The sequence below is a fragment of the Triturus cristatus genome, chromosome 8, assembly GCF_964204655.1.
Source record: "Triturus cristatus chromosome 8, aTriCri1.1, whole genome shotgun sequence".
Taxonomy (NCBI): domain Eukaryota; kingdom Metazoa; phylum Chordata; class Amphibia; order Caudata; family Salamandridae; genus Triturus; species Triturus cristatus.
This window is the reverse complement of record NC_140591.1, coordinates 1,631,471,162-1,631,491,461: the sequence shown is the minus strand read 5'-3', so window position 1 is coordinate 1,631,491,461 and position 20,300 is coordinate 1,631,471,162. Positions and strand designations below refer to the sequence as shown.

General features: G+C 50.7%; 1 protein-coding gene across 1 annotated transcript in view; it reads right to left on the bottom strand.

Annotated features, from left to right (window-relative positions):
• Positions 1 to 20,300, bottom strand: part of LOC146808461 (transient receptor potential cation channel subfamily M member 2-like) — a 3,976,112-nt gene that overhangs the window by 1,642,169 nt on the left and 2,313,643 nt on the right. The window contains exon 23 of the mRNA XM_085623954.1: positions 19,569 to 19,723. Coding sequence (XP_085480080.1) covers positions 19,569 to 19,723 — 155 coding nt within the window. The remainder of the gene's footprint in view (positions 1 to 19,568; positions 19,724 to 20,300) is intronic.

Genomic DNA, 20,300 nt, shown 5'->3' with positions numbered 1-20,300 from the left:
TTCTGGTGATGAGGATATTATTCCTCCCTTCTAGAGGGAGAGACATGTTAAAATCCTACTTTGCTGTTTAACTCTAACCAAAGCCTCAGCATCACAAAATGGATGCTGCTGCCACAGACACAAGTCTGACCTCCTGCTGCTGGGAGCGACAATAGGTTTCCTGCTTGGGGAGGTGCTAGCACCTCCCCAGACAGACTTTAGTGTATTGGGGCAGGGAGGGCTGAAAGGAATGAGACATGCCTGGGGCACACAAGGTGTCCCATGCATAGTCCAGTTCAAACCGGTGCTGGGGCACTCCAGTCCCAGTCCTGGCGCGAAACTGGACAAAGGGAAGGGGGTGTAACCACCCCTTCCCAGGTCCCACCCATAAGGCGTGACCTAGCAGGTAACCCAGCCCCCCAGATTTGGATAAGAGTGGTAGCTGGGCCCCAGGAGATTAGATTATCCTGAACCTGCAACTTGAACAGAAACTCTGGACCTTCGACATTCGACGAAAGGAGAAGACTGAAGAATCTCCCTTGTGGCCAAGGAGTGGCTACCCTGTGAAAACAGGCACCATCAAGAGACTACCCTTTGCTTTGCTGAAGTTCTACGAGGGACCGACTGCAGAGCCCGACCAGAGCCTCGACTTCCAGACTTCTCCGACCCTGATCCACATCCACAGCCGTGCTGAGATCCGTGGAGGCGACGAGAGACGTGGGACCGGCTACCTGGGAAAAGTGGCTGTATCTTCAAGCGCAGCTTCTGAGGCACCCTTGAAGTTGTGCACCGGGGATTGAGAAGCCCCAACCCCAAGCACCATCTGCACCGAAGATCAGCCACCCACACTCCACGAGTCCTGCGTGGGGCCCTTCTGCATTTTCCTGCTTGCCGCGTATGTCCGGTCGCTTGCCCGCTGGCTAGTGGCCTTTGTGACGACGCATCCTGAAATCTTCACCGCTGGTTTGACTCCTCCAGACTGGCTCCTGCTTCTTTGAAAAAGAGAGGCACCCCAGACCTTCCTGGTCTGCACCAGAAGCAAGTCCTCCGTTCTTCGTGGGTTCCGCTTGCCAAGGCTTGGTGAGTCCTAGTCCAACTTCGACGCCGCCGACAGCAAGAGCCTTCGTGGGACAGCTCGCCTCCTGGTCCTGGTCATCCTCGACGTTCCCTGGTCCTTGTGGCTGCAGCGACAAGCTTCACCTTCACCTGCAATCTTCACGACATCGCCTGGTTCCTTCCTGGTTCCACGTGGTCACTGGCTAGTGACCTTGACTCTGTCCCTTCTGCTTGCAGGTCTCCTCTCTTCTTGATCCCAGCCTTGGGATCCACCGGACACTCTTCACTGACTGCCTGTCAGCAACTTTCCTTCAGGCATCCATAGAAGTCCACGACGAAACCCGACGCAAGTTCACACCTTTGCACCCGCAGCCTGTGGGCTAGGTAACTTGGGTACTTCGGTGCTCACAAGGGTAGTGACTATCCTAGGGTCTAGTTTCCGAGTCTCGACTCTCTAGCTGCTTCAGAAGTGTCCTTAAACTGTTAATTTCTAACTGCTAGTAATTCTATTGACTTTTACGCATTACGCGTGAGTGTTTCCACTCTGCACCTGAATCCCGTGGGCCTCCCACTTCCTAACTGTTGCTAGTGTAGTGTAGCCCCAGCGATTCCCTAGGCCTAGGCCTATCCTATTTCCGTGACAGTGGTCCTTATACCACTTACTTAGTATATGGTTTGCATGGCCCCTAGGGCCTAACTGTATTACTTACCTGTGTGACTTAATGTATGCTTAAATAAGACTGTGTTGTACTTACCTCTAATCTCATAAAGAGTGCTGAGGGTTTGACTAGAATAAATACACTTTATTTTATATATATATATATATATATATATATATATATATATCTGTTGTGGTGTCCTTTCATTTGGTATTCAAGGGATTATATATGGTATCACAGCTGGCTTCACATGCCATTCAGAGTTTAGCCTAAGACTGCTCTTGTCCATGCTACCACTAGGATAGCTGGTCTATAAGGTTGACTTTACAACCAATCACCATAAGGGTATTTGGACTGATATAAGGTGTACACTAGAACTAGTGACATCATACATCAGGCCAACTTCTCACATTGGTAGCAGCGGTGGGATCTGAGCTTGCTGTTGTAATACCATTGTAATCTTGAGATACTAAATTGAAACATCACACAGATATTGTTTAGGTACATATAACATAGATTATAATACTTAAGTCCTACTGGACTTAGTGGTTGTAGGTTGAAGGGAGTAACACACCCTGACTACAACTACTAGAGAGGTTTAGTAGATACAACTAGTGTAGGTAGGTGCACACCACACCCTCACTAGAATCATGTCCCTGAATGGAGATCACACTGATACTCCCTCAGGAGAGGAGAATCCTGGACAGATTCCCTCTAGATATGATGCATTCACTTTCCAGGAGATGAGACAACTGTGTACCTCTAGGAGATTAAAACAGGGTTCCAACCCTACCCTTAGACAGCTAGTGGAGCTTCTGGAGGCCTATGATGCTGAAAGAGCTGCCAAGTATGGTGCCATAGCTGTAGATAAGGGTCTACCCACCACAGATGAGTCAGATGGGACTTCAAATGAAGAGGTAGACAGCCAGGGCCAAGTAGGAAGGCTTAGCCAGGCTAACCTAAGCTTACATGGGAGTTTGCATGGGGTCCCCCCATACAGACCCCCAAGTGGGCTTAACCAGAGAAGCAGGAGAGACAGATCCCCTTCAAGGGAATCCATCCACTCCCATGTCTCGAGCATCTCTAATGCCTCTTCTCACAGGGGAATGACTTCCCCTGAGAGAAAGGAGCATGAAGCCAGAATGAGGGAAGCTAATCTGAGGATTCAGAGGGAAGAACTTGCCCTTGCCAAAGAGAAGCTTGCTCTGGCTAGAGAGCAAAAATTTTGTGGGTCAGAACCCACTGGTGGCAGCAACATTCCTAGAGATAGGGATAGGTCTTATGACCATAGAAACCTAAGCAAGATAGTTCCCCCATATCAGAATGGGGATGACATCCACAAGTGGATGACTGCTTTGGAGAGGGCCTGCAAAGTACAGCAGGTACCCCAGAGTCAGTGGGCAGCTATCTTGTGGCTCTCCTTTTCTGACAAAGGTAGAGACAAGCTCCTCACAGTCAGTGATGAGGATGCTAACAATTACAAAGTCCTGAAGAGTGCTCTGATAGATGGGTTTGGCTTAACCACTGAGCAATATAGGTTGTTGTTCAGAGATACCCAGAAGACACAGACACAGGACTGGTCTGATTTTGTGGATTGTGCCACTAAGGCTTTGGAAGGTTGGTTAACTGGCAGCAAGGTGCAGGACTATACAGGATTGTACAACTTGATTATGAGGGAGCAGATCCTTAGTAATTGTCAGAACCAGCTTCTCCATCAACACCTGGTAGACTCAGATTTGACCTCTCCCCAAGAATTGGGAAAGAGGGCAGATAAATGGGTCAGGACCAGGATTAGGCCTAAAAATCAGGGTGGTGACCAAAAGAAAGATACCACCAAGCCTCAAGAGAAGGGTGGGGACAAAACAAAAGAGAAATCTTCCTCAGGGCCCCAAAACTCCACAGGGGACACGCGTGCAGAGTGGGAACTCACAAGCGGGATGCGGAACAAAGTCTATGGATACTAGCGGTTACAAAGTTACGGTTTCTGGACGTCTCCGACCAGCTAGGACTACAACGAAAGTGGAACTGGGCCCTTGGATAGTCAATCCCTACTGGAGCACCGAAATGCTCACGTTACCTAACCCACGGGCCGCGGGTGCATAGGTGTAGGAAGGTGTCGGGTTTCCTCGTTGAAGTCTATGGCGCCGGAAGGAAAGATGCTGCAGGCGAGCTGGATGGAGGTGTCCGGATGATTCCAAGCATGGAAGAAGAAAGAAAAAGACCTGAAAGCAGAGGGGACAGAGTTCACAGATGCCAGCCGGCAACTGGAGTGGAACCAGGAGGAACCAGAGGTCGTCGCGATGCTTCAGGTGTAGAGTCGACGCTGTACTCAGGAGCCACGTGGACCAAGCGGCGTCTTCGATGACCAGGGTGGAGGCACGAGCTGTCCCACGCAGGCTTCTCGCTGTTGGCGTTGAGAGACCCCGGGTTGGAGTCAACAGGCCTTGGCAAAGGCAACCCATATGGTGAGTGGAAACAGCATCTGGAGTGGACCAGGAGGGTCCAGGTCACTTCTTGTTTGCAGAAGAGCAAGTACCAGTCTGGAGCAACCAGACCAGCGGTATGATGTCCCAGGTTCGTCGTCTAGGAGCCCACAGCCAGCCGGCAAGTGGACAGACAACGCGTGGAGCAGCAACAAAGCAGGCAGGCCCCACGCAGATTTCGTGGAACCTGGAGGGCGGATCTTCAGTGCAGGTGCTGCTAAGGAGTGGGGCTTCTCGGACCCCAAGCTTCTTCCTCGAGGAACCCTCGGAGGTTGGCTTCTCAGCGGAGTGCAGGTTTCTTCAGGATGTCCGGTCCCACGGGTCTCGTCGCACCCACGGAACCCAGCTGTGCTGTGGTCGTAGGTAAAAGCTAGAGAGGTCTGGAAGTTCGGGTCCTGTCGGGCTCTGGAGTCTTGATCCGAAGATGGACAGCAAAGTGAACCGCAAGGTCGCTGGTAGTTGGTGCCCGCTTGCACGGGGTGGCTACTCCTTAGCCACAAGGGAGATTCTTCGTGTGAAGGTCAAGAGTTTCTTTCAGGGAAAGTTGTCAAGAGTGATCTAATTTGGAAGGGGGCCTGCTCCTACCTTTATTCAGGGAAAAGGGGCTGGCTCGCGACTAGGTCCTGCCCGTGGGTGGGACCAGGAAGGGGGGTGGTTACACCCCCTATCCTTTGTCCGGTCTCGCGCCTGAACTGGGGCTGGAGTGCCCCAGGAACTGGTTTGAGCCGACATCTGCGCAGGAGCACCGGGGTGCCCCAGGCATGTCACCTTCCTTTCAGACCTGCCTATCTGGATATACAAAATCCTGTCTGGGGTGGTGCTGGCACCTCCCCGGACAGGAAACTCTTTGTCCAAGCCTCCCTCGCTGGAAGGACTCCCAGCAGCGGGAGGGCAGACTTGTGTCTCAGTGGCAGCATCCATTTTGTGGAGCTGAGGATTCGTTTAACTTTAACCGGGGTTACAGCTACTAACATGTCTTCTCCCTCTAGAGGGGTGGAATGCTACCCCCATCGCCAGAACTGGCGAGGGGGTAGTATTCCAAAGCGTATGACACCTTACACGACATGTTTAGATAATGCCAAGCCAAAGTTACCCTAACCGCGAGGATTATAAGGCACTTAAAAGTATATGGTATGGCACTATCATGGAAACGGCTAAAGGGATGGGTCCCGAAAGCCGCAGACAGGCTCAGCTCCTGCCAGAGCACCATCTCACACGGTTCCCAGCACTCTGCCTTCAGGATTGTTAAGGCCTGCCATAGGAGTGACTGATAGGAGATCTGTGTGTCCATTTTGGGTTAGATATAGGTATACTATATCTATAGCAAAGGGTGATTACACCACCTTGCCCCAGCTGTTTGTACAGCCAGTTGTGTCTGTTTAGATAGCCAGTCTAGGGGTGGCATAATACATGCTACAGCCCCTGGTAGGCCTTGGGTACACCTCTGCCCTGGTTACAGGGACTCATGAGAGGGCTCAAATGTCAATTAAGTACATGGGTACAATTTAGAGAGAGAGAACAGCTAGGCTGTGGGTCTGATTAGCAGGCCCACAGCCAGGGAAAGTCGTAAACCAGTGAAGCAAAAAGCACAAATCTGGGGTGACCATAGGATTGCAGACCCTACTCTCCTACAACCATCTCACATGTTACCAAGCACTCTGCCTCCAGGATTGTTAAGGCCTGCCATAGGAGTAGCTGATAGGTACACATGTGTCTATATATAAGGTAGGCATAGGAATACTACACCTAAGCAAGGGGTGATTACACGACCTTGCCCCAGCTGAGTGATCAGCCAGTTGTGTCATAATGGAAGGCCAGGCCAGGGGTGGCATTATACATGCTGCAGGCCCGGGTAGGCCTAGTGTACACCTATGCCCTGGGTACCTAAGGTACACTATACAGGGGCCAATAAGATGATCCTTACCAATTGGGTTTTGCACCTAAAGTACATAGTATTGATTTAGAGAGAGAACAGCTGGGCTGTGGGTCTGATTGGCAGACCCACAGCCACATCTAAGTCGAAAACCAGTGAAGCAAAAGCAAAAAGTGGGGGTGAACATAGAAAGCAGACCCTACTCTCCTACACAACCCCCCCCCAAACTTAGGGACATTAAACTAACCTTGACCAGTTGAGTCTTCATGCTCTAAGTGGAAATATCTGGAGAGTCCATCTGCATTGGCATGGTCAGTCCCAGGTCTATGTTCCACTGTGAAGTCCATCCCCTGTAGGGAAATGGACTACCTAAGAAGTTTGGGATTTTCACCCTTCATCTGATTTAGCCACAAGAGGGGCTTATGGTCTGTCTGAATCTTGAAGTGAGTGCCAAACAAGTATGGCCTCAGCTTCTTCAGGGCCCAAACCACAGCAAAGGCCTCCCTCTCAATAGCTGACCAACGTTTCTCTCTAGGGGTCAGCCTTCTACTAATAAAAGCAATGGGCTGGTCTTGACCACCTATATTCAGTTGTGAAAGAACAGCTCCCACACCCAACTCAGAAGCATCTGTCTGGACTATGAACTCTTTGGAGTAGTCTGGACTTTTCAGAATAGGTGCACTGCACATGGCCTGCTTCAGGTCATCAAATGCTTTTTGACAGCTTACTGTCCACTGAACTTTCTTTGGCATCTTCTTAGAGGTCAAGTCATTAAGTGGTGTCACAATGGACGCATAGTTCTTAACAAACTTTCTGTAGTACCCAGTCAGGCCCAAGAAAGGTCTGACCTGAGTCTGGGTAGTTGGAGGAGTCCAGTCCTTTATGGTCTGGATCTTGCTCTCCAGTGGTTGAACCTGACCCCCACCAACTAGGTGGCCCAGGTATACAACCTTGCTCTGCCCTATCTGGAACTTAGTGGCCTTGATAGTGAGGCCTGCCTTTTGCAGGGCCTCTAAAACATTCCTCAGGTGGACCAGGTGATCCTCCCAGGTGGAGCTAAAGATAGCAATATCATCAAGATAGGCTGCACAGTAGTCATCCAGGCCTGTAAGGACTTGATTCACCAACCTTTGGAAAGTGGCAGGTGCATTCTTCAAACCAAAGGGAATTACCACAAATTGATAATGTCCTCCTGGGGTTGAGAAAGCAGTTTTGGCCTTTGCATCCTCAGCTAGTCTGATTTGCCAGTAGCCTGCTGTCAGGTCAAATGTACTCAAAAACTTGGCAGCTGCCAATCTGTCAATGAGCTCATCTGCCCTAGGTATTGGGTGGGCATCTGTCCTAGTGACAGCATTGAGACCTCTGTAATCCACGCAAAACCTCATCTCTCTCTTACCATCTTGGGTGTGAGGTTTTGGCACAAGGACCACAGGACTAGCCCAAGGGCTCTCTGAAGGTTCAATGACTCCCAGTTCCAACATTTTTTGTACCTCAACTTTTATACAGTCCCTGACATGGTCAGGTTGCCTGTCGATTTATCTGGGCACGTCTCGGGGTGAAGGCGTGCCCCAAGCAGAAGAGACACACATCGTGGGGTCCGTCACCGACATGGTCCGACTGCAGTCCCTGGCATCCCTACTGCACCAAAAGTCGAATTCTCGACCAAAGCAAGAGAGAAGTCTCAGAAACAAAGTCAAATTTATTGAGTAGAAGTACCGCTCTCTCTCGGATCTGCGCTTGCTGGCGCAGAAAAAGAAGGATCTGATGTCTGCGCGCATGGGCGCGTCTAAGTAGCTCCGACGACGTCATTTCCATGACTACGACGCCAGCGATGTACGCGGATACGCACGACGGCGCCTACCGAGACGCACCGGGGTACTGCTGACAAAAACTTTCCAGCTTCAGTCTGACACCCGGGGATATTCTAAGGTAAGGAATCTATCACTAACGTGTCTCTTACAGATTCCCTGTGTCAGGAAGAGTAGCCAACAAGTACCCCACATAGGGTATGGCACATTTCTATAAAAGCAAGGGACACCTCTTGAGACGAGCTCTTAGGCAGAGGAGTCAACAAGTAAAGCAGAAACAGTTGGCCAGTTGTAGCTAAAGAAGGACAAGACAGCGAGAAGCCGCACAGTCCATCTGGGTAATGACGTCTTGAACCCAGAGACGGAGCACTAGAGAAAGCAGTGACCATACTGCAACCAAAAGGCAAGGTCCACAAAAAGGACTATAAACCATGGACCTCATGGAAACTCAGACATGAGACGTTGAACCGCTGAGTCAGCATGTCTGTCGAACAAGGTGACCCCATCAAAGGGAAAATCCCGAAGACGCTCCTGGACATTGGCAGGGAAACAGCTATTGCGTAGCCAGGCATGGCGACGCAGAGCAACTGACTGGGCCATAGCTCGACCCACGGAATCAGTGGTGTCCATAGCCGACCTAATGGAAAATTGCGCCATTTCCTGGCCATCAGGAATTAACTGATCCAGGTCAGTTCGAGGACCCGCCGGAAGAGAAGGGAGGAGGCGTTGAACAAATCCCAAAGGGCAGAAGTAGCACGTGCAAACACGCAAGATGTGTTCAGTGATCTGAGGCCTGCACTGGTGGATGCAAACTCATGGCAGCCACACAACTCTAACCACCAAGACTCCCAAGTGGGAGGGAGTAACGGAGGAGGGGCAGAAGGCAAAGAGACTGAAGCCACCTGAATCACCAGCCCTTGAGCCTTTGGATGGAGGTACAAACAGACAGGGTCATCTGGAGCAGGGCGATGTCGATGTGCAATAGAATTATCCACCGGTCCCCCTCGCCCAAGTCCCCAAAAGACTGTCGTATAATGACTCACCAAAAGGCAACAAGGGCTCTACTTCCACAGGGACCTGGTGTAGTAAATCCAGCAAGGGATAAGAGGGCAAAGAGACTGAGGGCGGCTGCACCTGTAAAATGTCCGCAGCCCTGTGAACCGCACTCGCAAAAGCCGCACTAGCCACCCTGGCCATGCGAGGTGAGCGACAACAGGTCATCCGTAGGGGACAGCATGAGGCTAAGCCTACCACCAAAACATGGTGGCTCTGCAGCCCGAGGACATCCAAGGCCCCGCCACTGCATGGGGTCTTGCCCCGAGGGACAGCGAAACAACTCTAGGGGTGGCGAACCCATAAGGGCCTCCTCAGTTTCGGCCTCCATATCCTCCACCAACCGATGAACGGCTGGGGACGGCACCAGCGTCGATTGGCGTCGAGACGGCGTCGTCTCGACGTCGATGACTCCCGAAGGAGCCTCGTCCATCCGGCTTCGGACCGACAACGACACGACCTCCACCGAGGTGGGAACCTGCGGAAAGGAACGCAGTCGACTCGGAGTCGAGACCTGCACTGCTGCCTCAGCCGGCGTTGACGCAGGGAGCCTCACAGGGTTGTGCGAAGACGACATGGAAGGCTTGGACGTGCAAGTACGATGCCCCTCCAGGCCATGCCCGACTTTGCAGCAACTCCAGAACCAGAGTCAGGGTGCTCGAACGGTGCCAAGGGCGAGCCTGTCGGCGAAATCCCGATCTGAACCCTATCCCCTCTATGGGGCCCAAAGGCACGCCAGGGAGAGGGGGTGACCCAAAGATGGCTAGCAAGGCCTGAGAATAGGCCTCCATCTGGGCCCTAGTCGCCTCAGCCCCCGGAAATGGTGGGTAAGTGAGGGTCGACTCCTGAGGGCCCTTGTGCAGTGAAGACCAGGAGCAGCGGGCCCCGCCGTCGAGTGAGGTCGGCGACCTCCATGACTTCTTTTTCTTGTGCTTACCTGCGGCAGCAGAGCGACGTCCGTGGTAAAGACTCTGTGACCTGTCCCGAACCGACCCCCCAGTAAAAGAAGGAGACCGGCGATGTGATGGCTCCGAACAGGACATCCAAGCAGACAGCAACTTCATGCGCCATTCCCGCAAGGACTGTGGCTTCAGCCGCCGGTAAGCGTAGCACTCCTCAGAGTCGTGGTGCTCGCCCAAGAACCACATACAGATCGCATGTGGATCCGTCGCCGACATCTGCCGCGTACAAGATTCACATGCCTTGAAGCCTGAAGGCATCACACACTGTTCCTAGATGCCAAAAGGCATTGAGAAGGCCTGAAGAACAAAAAACAGGCCAGAGGTAACCGCTTCTCCGGATCTGCGTTGGGACGCGGAAAAGAAGATTAACTGACATCAGCATGCCGGGAGGGGCCTATATGACTCCACTGACGTCACTTCTGTGGACGACGCCAGAACAGAGCCAGGCAATGCCGCACCATGGCGTTCAGAGGTACTGCTGGGGAAAAAGATTTACCAAATCCAGTCTGACACCTGGGGATATTCTAAGTTAAGGAATCTGCGGCTAGATGTTTCTAGCAGATGTCTGATTTTAATCCAATCCCCTACATCCAAACTAGTCTCTTTGACTTTAGTTCCTCCATCAAACTCACATTTTCTCTACAATATTTGGGCTTCATCCTATATATCATCACCTTTTTCATCACCTCCTTCATCTAACATTTGCCACAAGCAACAGCAAGTTGAATGGGTTGCTGTAGAAACTTGTTAAATGCCTATATCATACCATTAGCTTTGGGATGATAGAGAGCTGATTTCTTGTGAGTTATGCCCTTCTGAATAAAAAATTCCTCCATATGCCTAGAGGTTAGCTGAACACCATTGTCTGTGGGTAAAGTATATGGAAAGCCCTCTCTCAAAAATGTCTTCTCGAGATGAAGTGACATTTCTAGTTTCAATAGACTTTACTATTTTCACCACAGGCCATCTGGAATACATACTGATACAAGTTAACATATAATGTTCCACATTTGGTATTCTTTTAGGAACCACTTTAGTTAATGCTATTTTTTCCCACGGTACCACAGGCACCATAAGTAAGGCCAAGGGTTGTGTAAGATGTTTTAAGACCTTATCACTGCTTACACACTCATGGCATTCCCTTACACCTTCGCTCTCCCATAATGTCCAGTGCGGGGCACCAATAATCTCCCCTCACTCTCTGCTTCGTTTGCAAGATACCTCTCATGTGCTTTTTCAACTATCAGTTCTCTTAACTTTTTGGGAAGTACAAGTCTGCTACCTCTCATGAAAAAACCATCATTCACGCCCAATTCATCTTTCACACCCCAAAACACTTACACACCTTCAGCGCAATCACTTTTGCACACCAACATCCTTGTACCAAGCGCATTACCTCCTGTAAACTGAGGTCAATCTTTACTGCGTCATCCCACTCTTTCTCTTGTATGACACCACCAAGGTATTATGCATCTTCCATTTATTCTTTTATTGAACACCAGCTAAATTATCGCCCTCATCCTTACCAGAGTATGATCTAGAAGTACAATCAGCAATGGTATTTTTAATGCCAGGGACATATACAATATCAAAATCCAACTCCTGGAGTGCAACCACCCATTTGAAAATCCTTGTAAAAATACGGTCAATCCATTTGCTGGTAAAAACCTCTCTTAACGGCTTGTGATCAGTTCTTATTTCAAAATGGCTGCCCCACAGAAACTTTCTCAACTTTCTTACAGCCCAATGTATGGAAAGCGCCTCTTTTTCAATCACCGAGTATCTCAGTTCAGCACCTTTAACTGTTCTGGAAATAAAGCACAAGTTACTTACCTTCAGTAACCATATATCTGTAAGAAACATTAGTTAGTTATAGATTCCTTACTGCCCCACTGTCACAATACCAACGAAGGTGGGGCAGCCTTACATGACAGAAAGACACTCTGTGGGATTGCGTAAAGTGGTTTTATTTTTCTACAGCTTATAGTGTCCCTCTGCTCAAAAGACAAACAAATGTCCAATGTCTGTGCCTGCACGGGGAGGCTTCGTTACTTCCCGTCGTTCCAGTCTCTTTATGTAGGACTGCATCCGGAAAGTTTTTTCGTCAGCAGTACCTCCGCATCCGTCGTCGGCGTCGTGGTCGCCGGGATTACGTCACGGCAGCTACTTAGACGCCATCGTTGAGCCCTGATGTCAGTTCTGTACACGACTTTCCGCGCCAGAAACACAGAGCCATGCAAGACACTGACCACTCGTGCACAAAACTAGGGCCCTGAAAGGATGTCCTTAACCCTAAAAATCAGTTCCAAGAACACGGAGGATAGGTGGGTGTCGGGAGGAGCTGGGGATACCGGATGCACACTTCCCCTCTGAACCCCATGTCATGGCCATGCAGGTACGGGATGAAGACGGTCCCTTTAAAACAACCCGACATCAGGAGGAGGCGGGACTGACACCGGTGACGCTGCGCCTCAAGGACCTATCAGGTGAGGAAGAGGGGCGGAGAGACGGGAGAATTGAGGAAGAAGACGCGGAGAAGTCCTGGGAAGCGGCGCGAGGAGGGAGAACACTGACGGCGGGCTGTGCCGAGACCCCTGCAGTGAGAGAGGGACCGGGAAGAGAAGCGGCCATCCTGCTTGCTGGAAAAGACGTCAGCCACGACCAAAACCGTGCCATCGCCCGCCACCCCCCAGGAGGAGGGTGGCTCGAACAGGTACGGGAACGACTCCGGGGAATTTTGAACACACCGGGAGGGCAAACATAAACGATGGCGGTCACTGCTACTAGGCTCTACTTGGGAAACACCCTATATAGTCGGGGTGCCGTATCCCTCACGGTCTGTCTTCCCTTACCCATGCTCTCACTGAGGAAAATAACAATCCTGATCCCAGGTTTCTTTTGTGTTTTTTTTCTCCCTTCTTCTCTCCGGCTTCCCCCCCCCCCTGCAACTGAGACGCCCCTCCAGATCCTCGATGAATACTCTGACGTAAAAGTACCTACATAAAAAGACTGGAACGACGGGAAGTAACGAAGCCTCCCCATGATGCAGGCACAGACATTGGACATTTGTTTGTCTTTTGAGCAGAGGGACACTATAAGCTGTAGAAAAATAAAACCACTTTACGCAATCCCACAGAGTGTCTTTCTGTCATGTAAGGCTGCCCCGCCTTCGTTGGTATTGTGACAGTGGGGCAGTAAGGAATTTATAACTAACTAATGTTTCTTACAGATATATCATTCCCGAAGGTAAGTAACTTGTGCATCTGAAAGAAACACGTTAGTTATAGGTTCCTTACCTTAGAATAGATACCCTAGCAATACCAACCCCGAGGGTGGGTCTGCGAACCAAGATCACACCAGAAAATCCTGGAGAACAGAACGGCTAAAGAAGCAGTCTCTCTGGAGTTGGCTGTCCAGGCAGCAATGTCCATGTGGCCGCCTGACAGATGTAATTCGGAGGAACTCCCCTTCCCAAGGCAGTAGTGGCTGCCCTCACCCTGGTGGAATGGGCACGTAGCCCGACCGGAGGCTCTTTTTTAGCTAGAGAATAGCCTGCCTTGATACGCAAAATGACCCATCGAGAAATGGTTTGCTTGTGTATGGCCCGAACTTTCTTGGTGCCCACGTAGCCAACAAAGAGTTGGTCATCCACCCAGAACTGTTTTGTGCGATCCAGATAGAAAGAAAGCGCACGTTTTGGGTTTAGACGGTGGAGACTCTCTTCCGCAGGATGCGGAGGTGGGCAAAGTAATGGTCTGCCCGATGTGGAAGGCAGTGACCACCTTAGGAAGAAAGGAAGTACGGGTCCTGAGACCCACCTTGTCCGAATGGACAGACAGGAAAGGAGGTTTGGAAGAAAGAGCCTGGAGCTCGCTCACTCTTCTAATAGAAGTGATGGCTGCCAGGAAAGCAGTTTTAATAGTCAAGAGTCTTAAAGGACAATTGTGAAGCGGCTCAAAGGGAGAGCATATCAAATAGGTGAGAACAAGTTTCAAGCCCCACTGAGGCATAACAAAAGGGACTGGAGGGAAGAAATGCGTTAAGCCTTTCAAGAAACGGTTAACAACCAGGGACTTGAAAAGAAAAGGCTGATCTGGCAGCCGAAGGAGGGCAGAGACGGCCGAAAAATAGCCCTTGATAGAGCCCAGAGCAGAGCCCTGCTGGGCCAAAGAAAAAATAAACAAGAGAACCTCAGAAAGAGGGGCAGAAAGGGGATCCACAGCCTTTGCTGTGTACCATGCCACAAACTTATTCCACCGTTAGGCGCATACCGTTTAAGTGGAGGGATGTCTAGCTGCCAAGATTACATCACAAACTTCGGGTGGCAGGTCAAAAGACATTAACTGCTGCTGCTCAATCTCCATGCAAGGAGGTGGAGACTGGACAGGTTCGGGTTCCCTGCTGCTGCGACAGAAGATTCTACCAAAGAGGCAGTCGGATCGAAGGATCGATGGCCATGTTGAGCAGCTCGGGATACCAGACTCTTCGTGCCCAATACGGAGCCACAAGAATGAATTGTGCCCAGTTGTGCCTGATCTTCTTGAGCACTCTGGGTAGAAGTGGTATAGGCAGAAAGGCGTACAACAGACCGCAGCTCCACTCGCGACGAAAAGCCTAGCCGAGCGACGCCGCCTTGGAAATTCCAACGCGCAGAATTCCTAACATTGTGCGCTCTCTTCGGTGGCGAATAGATCTAACCAAGGCTCTCCCTCTGTCTAAAGAGACCTTGCACCACCTCCGAGTGAAGACGCCATTTGTGATCCATCATGCACCTGTGGCTGAGTTAGTCCGCCTTGCTGTTCAGAGAACCTGCCAGGTGTTGAACCACAAGGGATATGCCCTGATGTTCCAGCCATGTCCAGAGGCGGAGGGCCTCCTGACATGGGGTCCACGACCAAACCCCGCCTTGTTTGTTGCAATACCACATGGCAGTGGTGTTGTCTGTAAACACTTGAACTACTCTTCCCCGGACAGAGGGAAGGAATGCCTTGAGTGCAAGAAGCTCCAGAAGGTTGATGTGGAGCTCGGACTCCGCCGGAGACCAGAGGCCTCTGATCTCCGCCTCTCCCATGTAGCCGGCCCTCCCAGAAGGGATGCGTCCGTCACCGCAGTGTGGTCTGGTTGGGGAAGGGAAAGGGATCTGCCATTGCGCCAATCCTGGTTTGTGAGCCACCACTGCAGTTATCGAGCAGTGCCCTTCGAGATCTGAACGCAATCGGACAGATTCACCTGATGCTGCACCCACTGGAACTTCAGGTCCAACTGCAGAGCCCGCATATGCCACCTTGCATGATCGACCAGCAGGATGCAGGAGGCCATGAGGCCCAGCAGCCTCAGGGTCATTCTGACCGAAACCCGGGATAGAGGTTGAAAGATCGGAATCATAGCCCGAATATCCCGAACTCACTGTTCAGGAGGATAGACCCAAAACCGCGTTGTGTCCAGAACCGCTCCGATGAAGAGGCGCTTCTGAGAGGGAATCAGATGTGACTTTGGCACATTGATGAAGAACCCCAGCGAATGCAGGAGGTCGGCCGTAGTTTCTGGAGGAGGGAAACGACTGCCTGGGGCGAGCCCGCCTTCAACAGCCAGTCGTCGAGATAGGGGAAGACTGAAACCCCTGATCTGCGCAGATGAGATGCGACCACAGCCATCACTTTCGTGAACACCCGAGGGGCGCTGATAAGGCCGAAAAGGAGTATGGTAAACTGAAAGTGCTCGTGGTCTACCATGAACCATAGGTAACGCTGGTGGGCCAGCAGGATAGGGATGTGAAAATAAGCGTCCTGCGCTACCATCCAGACTTCCGGGTCCAGGGCAGACAAGACCTGAGCAACCGAGAACTTCCGGAGGAAGCGGTTGACGCCCCTGAGATCCAAGAGAGGACACAGGCCCTTGTCCTACTTGGGGACCAGAAAGTAGTGGGAATAACAACCACAACCTACTTCTGGGACAGTAACAAGCTCAATGGCTCCCTTGGCCAAGAGAGCCATAACTTCCTGCTGGAGAAGGGCCAGATGATCCTCCGACATGCAGTGGTATCTCGGTGGCATGGCTGGAGGGGTAGTCTCGAAGGGCACGGAGTAGTCCCTGCGGACTATTAGCAAAACCCACCTGTCTGACGTGATGGTGCGCTAGTGGGGGAAGTGATCGCGATTCCTGCCACCCACTGGCGTTTGATGGGCCTGAAAGGTCGGACTAGGAGGGTTTGGAGGCTGCTGCAGAGGGGGAGTTGGTGAACTGGCACGCCAGCTGGACCCCGGAATCACAACAGTTTTTCCCACGTCCCCGGCCGCGCGAAGGTTGGGTAACTTGCTGTGGCCTGTGGCTCTGGGTGGGACGTAGCGGGGCACCCCTTCCGTAAACACAAAAGGGGCAAAAAGCAGACTGCACAGGGTGAGAGGAGAGGCCAAAAGACTTGGCTATAGCCCGTGAGTCCTTGAAACGCTCTAGGGCGTTGTCTGCTTTGTCGCCAAAAAGGCGAAAGGCGAAAGGCATGTCCATCAAGGTGTTCTGGACATCCCCCGAAAAGCCAGTTCACCTCATCCAGGCGTAGAGAAGAAGTACTACCGACGTTGAAATGGTCCTGCCCAGAGAGTCGGCGGTGTCTAGCCTACAACGGATGGTAAACTTCGCTGCATCCTTCCTGGCGTTTATAGCCTGGGAGAGCACTGTCTGTGCCTCCTCCGGACACTGAGCAGCACCTTCCCAACCGTATCCTACACCGAGTGGGAATAGACATGCAGTGTTTACCGGTCGTAGTCCTAAGCTGGCGGAAGAGAACATTTTCTTTCCAAGGTGGTCCAGCTTCTTGGATTCCCATTCCAGTGGAGTGGTAGGGAATGCAGTTTTGGAAGTGGAGGCTTGGACTACCAAGCTCTCTGGGATGGGGTGTTGGGAAAGGAAAGTGGGGTCGTCCAGAACCGGGCGGTGACGTCAGGCAATCATACTGTTCACTGGAGCCCCCATGTTGGGCTTGGACCACATGCCCAAAAGGACGTCTGTGAGGGCCTCATTGAATGGCAGCAAGGGCTCCCAAGAGCTCGCAGCCGGCTGAAGTACCTCCGCATCCCCCAGGTCCTCTCTCCAGTCCTGTTCAGACTCTACCTGGTCATTTAAAGGGTCACCTGACCCCTCCTAGTCCTCCTCCTCCTCCTCCTATGGGTGCCAGTCAGGTCAAAAAGGCACTCTAGGCGTGAACAGGGGCAAAAAACCCCTCTCGGTGCCAGATCCGACGTCGGACAATGCCAGTCCGGATCCGCATCCACATCAGAATGGAGGCAGGGGTCGACGCCGGCCGGGGGCATGACTGGCATTAGCAGCGGAATCAGTGCAGGTGGAGGCGTAATGAGGTCAACTGGTGCAAATCCGGATCCAGGCCTGGATCCAAGGGGGGCCTGCGGCACCGGAGCCGAAGCCAGCGGCGGAGAAGACCCAGACCCCCAACCAAGTCCACGGGGCCCGAAGGCGCACCAGCGGAGTCGGGCCGCCCAAAAATGGCATGCATCGCCTCGTAGAACGTACGAAGCTGGGCGAGAGCCGCTAGGGGTCCCGGAAAGGGAGGGAAACCCAGAGTCGACCCTGTGGGCTCTGAGCGTGGAGCTGCAGGAGGGGCACCGCCCGCATTCCCCGTCACGTCAGCTGACTGACTGGGAGGAGTCGAAGAGCGACGATGCTTCTTCGACTTCTTCTTGTGCTTCGACTTATCCGACCCCGAGTGCGAAGACTTCGATGACATGGATGAGTGACGATGGCTCCATGACCGGTCCTTCGACCTCCCTCACGACCGAGACCTTGAACGACGCGGAGCCGACTGCCGGGGTTGAAGCAGCTTTCGGGACCGCTCCCGCGAAGCCTTAGGCGACATCGACCGGCAGTCGGAGCACGACTTGGGTTCGTGGTCGCGCTCCAGGCAGAAGAGATACACGCCGGGCAGATCCATAACTGACATCAGTCGGGTACAGGAGCCGCAGGCCTTGAAACCGGACATCCCTCGTGCACCAGGAGTCGATGGACTCTAAACAAGAAGTCGACAAAAGTCGACAAAAAGTGACTGCAGGTACCGCTCTCTCTGGATCTGCGCTGGCTGGCGCGGAAACAGAAAGAACTGACATCAGCATGCGAGGGCGGCGTCTAAGTAGCTGCTGTGATGTCATCCCAGCGACCACAACGCCGACGAAGGATGTGGAGCCGACAGACGCCACCTTCTGACGCGCAGAGGTACTGCTGACGAAAAAACTTTCCGGATCCAGTTTGACACCTGGGGGTAATTTTAAGGTAAGGAATCTATAACTAAAGTGTTTCTTTCAGATTACTGTGGTTCTGTTATACATCTGTTATTTCAGCATCAAGATGCCCTGTTGCTGGTGTGAACGTTCGCTTTATAAATACACATGTTATATCATGTTATGTTCTCACTTGACCATTGATAACCAAGACTCCACCTAGACCCTTTGCACCAGCATCTATCATCAACATAGTCTTTTGACCAGGTTCAAAACTCCTTTAGACAGGGCATTTCTCAAACATGATTTCAAATCAGCATACTCTTGTCAACACAGTTTGCTCCAAATAAGCTGTCTGTCGTTCTTGAATAAAGCTTGCATATCTAGAAATGTCATCTGTTACTCTTTATTGGAGATACTGGGCATGTCGTTAATGGCTCCAACTAAATCACTTTTTGGTCGAATCCCCTTACCTGAAACCATATGTCTTAAGTACACCGAATTTACACTTTTCCCTTTTCAGTGTTAAACAACTAGCCTGAGTTCTTTATAATATGGCTTTCACCCTCTTCAAAGGTATTACCATACACCAATATGTCATCTTGGTATATGTTGACCCCATACAACTCTTTCAAAACACTTCCCATTGCTCTTTGAAATTCGGATGCCTCCGACATTAAGCCAAAGGGCATCATCACAAAGTACCAAATGGGGTCACCAACGAATTCAAATCCTGTGATAAGCAGTGCAACTTGCCTGGTGGTATGCAGAGGCAAGATACAATGAATCGAAATATCCCCCCCAACTATCACACCTTTGTTCATTTCCCTGAGGTCAAAGCAAAACCTTGTATCTCCATTTGCCTTGGCGCCATGACAAAAGCCAACCATTCTCATGCGTCAATCTCCTCTATGATAACATTAACTTTAATCGATCTAGTTCCTTATCCATGTCCTCTTTTACCATCAACGCCACATTACTGACTGTACACACCTCAGGCACTGAAATAAATTTGAGTTTTATGAGATGCGCATAATACTTTAAACAACTCAAGGTCTATTAAAATACATCGGGGAACCATTTCACAAAATGTTCAGCATTACCTGCAATTTATCCTTTATCTCACTTACCTTATCAATGCCAACTTCTTTAAGACAAAACAAAGGAGATTCAGAGGGATCTAATCCACTGTTCTCTGCACACCTGGGTTAGCAACCATTCTCGTCGCCAAATGTGAGGTTAGTCTCTGACAAGGCTGAGTAGTAGAGTTGAACTTTACAGGATACGCTTCAGGTACAGCATATTGACCCCAGCCAACCATCCAGCTTAACTATCTCTTCAACACTTCACAAGGTTCTAACCTAAGCATCATTGGTGTGATATTAATAACATTCTAACCCTGACATCATTCCTAGATACCACAACAAGGATCAGGTGAGACATAATTGAGAAAATGTGCCATTTACTCACCAGACTGTTTCTTCTTTCTGACCAAGTAGTACAAGTGGTTGAAGAGGATAAGGGGTGGTGGGGCAGAAGGTCGGTTGCTGTATTCTTTGATTAGCTTATAGCGCTGGAACTTCCAGATCTGATCGGTTTTGCCTTGCACTTCAGAGAAGGTATAGCTGAGAGTACAATAAGCAAATACAAAAAGTTAGATGGAGGCATACATTTTCAAAGGATCACAGCACAACCATGAAAAAAGTATAAGAATCAAAATATACCAGAGACTAGGAAAAAAAGAAAGTATGAGAGAAAGTATGAGTGAACTAGAAAGGAAAGGCAAATTATCAATAATCATGAATGCAGATGGCAATAGAAAAAAGCTAGCAGAAAATGAAAAAAAGAATTAGAAAAGATGTAAGGAACAAGTAAGTAAGATAGAAAACAGCAGAGCAATGCTGTCACTTACTCAGGACTTGAGGACACTGCCCTAAACCAGAGGAAAATAAAGGTGAGTAGCAGAGTCAAATCTTGCCACAAGTGGTTCGAGGAGAACTTTAAATAGGGTCAAGGGAGGGTTGGCAATTGAGTTGGAAATACAGACCATTACATTTGGCTGGATATACTATTTTAAATAGATCTAGATGAAGTTTTACAGTCTATTCAGGGAAAGAGTAGGGCCTGGTTCAGATTTTAGCAGGCAGAGATAAATCGATCAGTATGGCAGAGTACTTTACTGCCACCATACAGAGAGTCCTC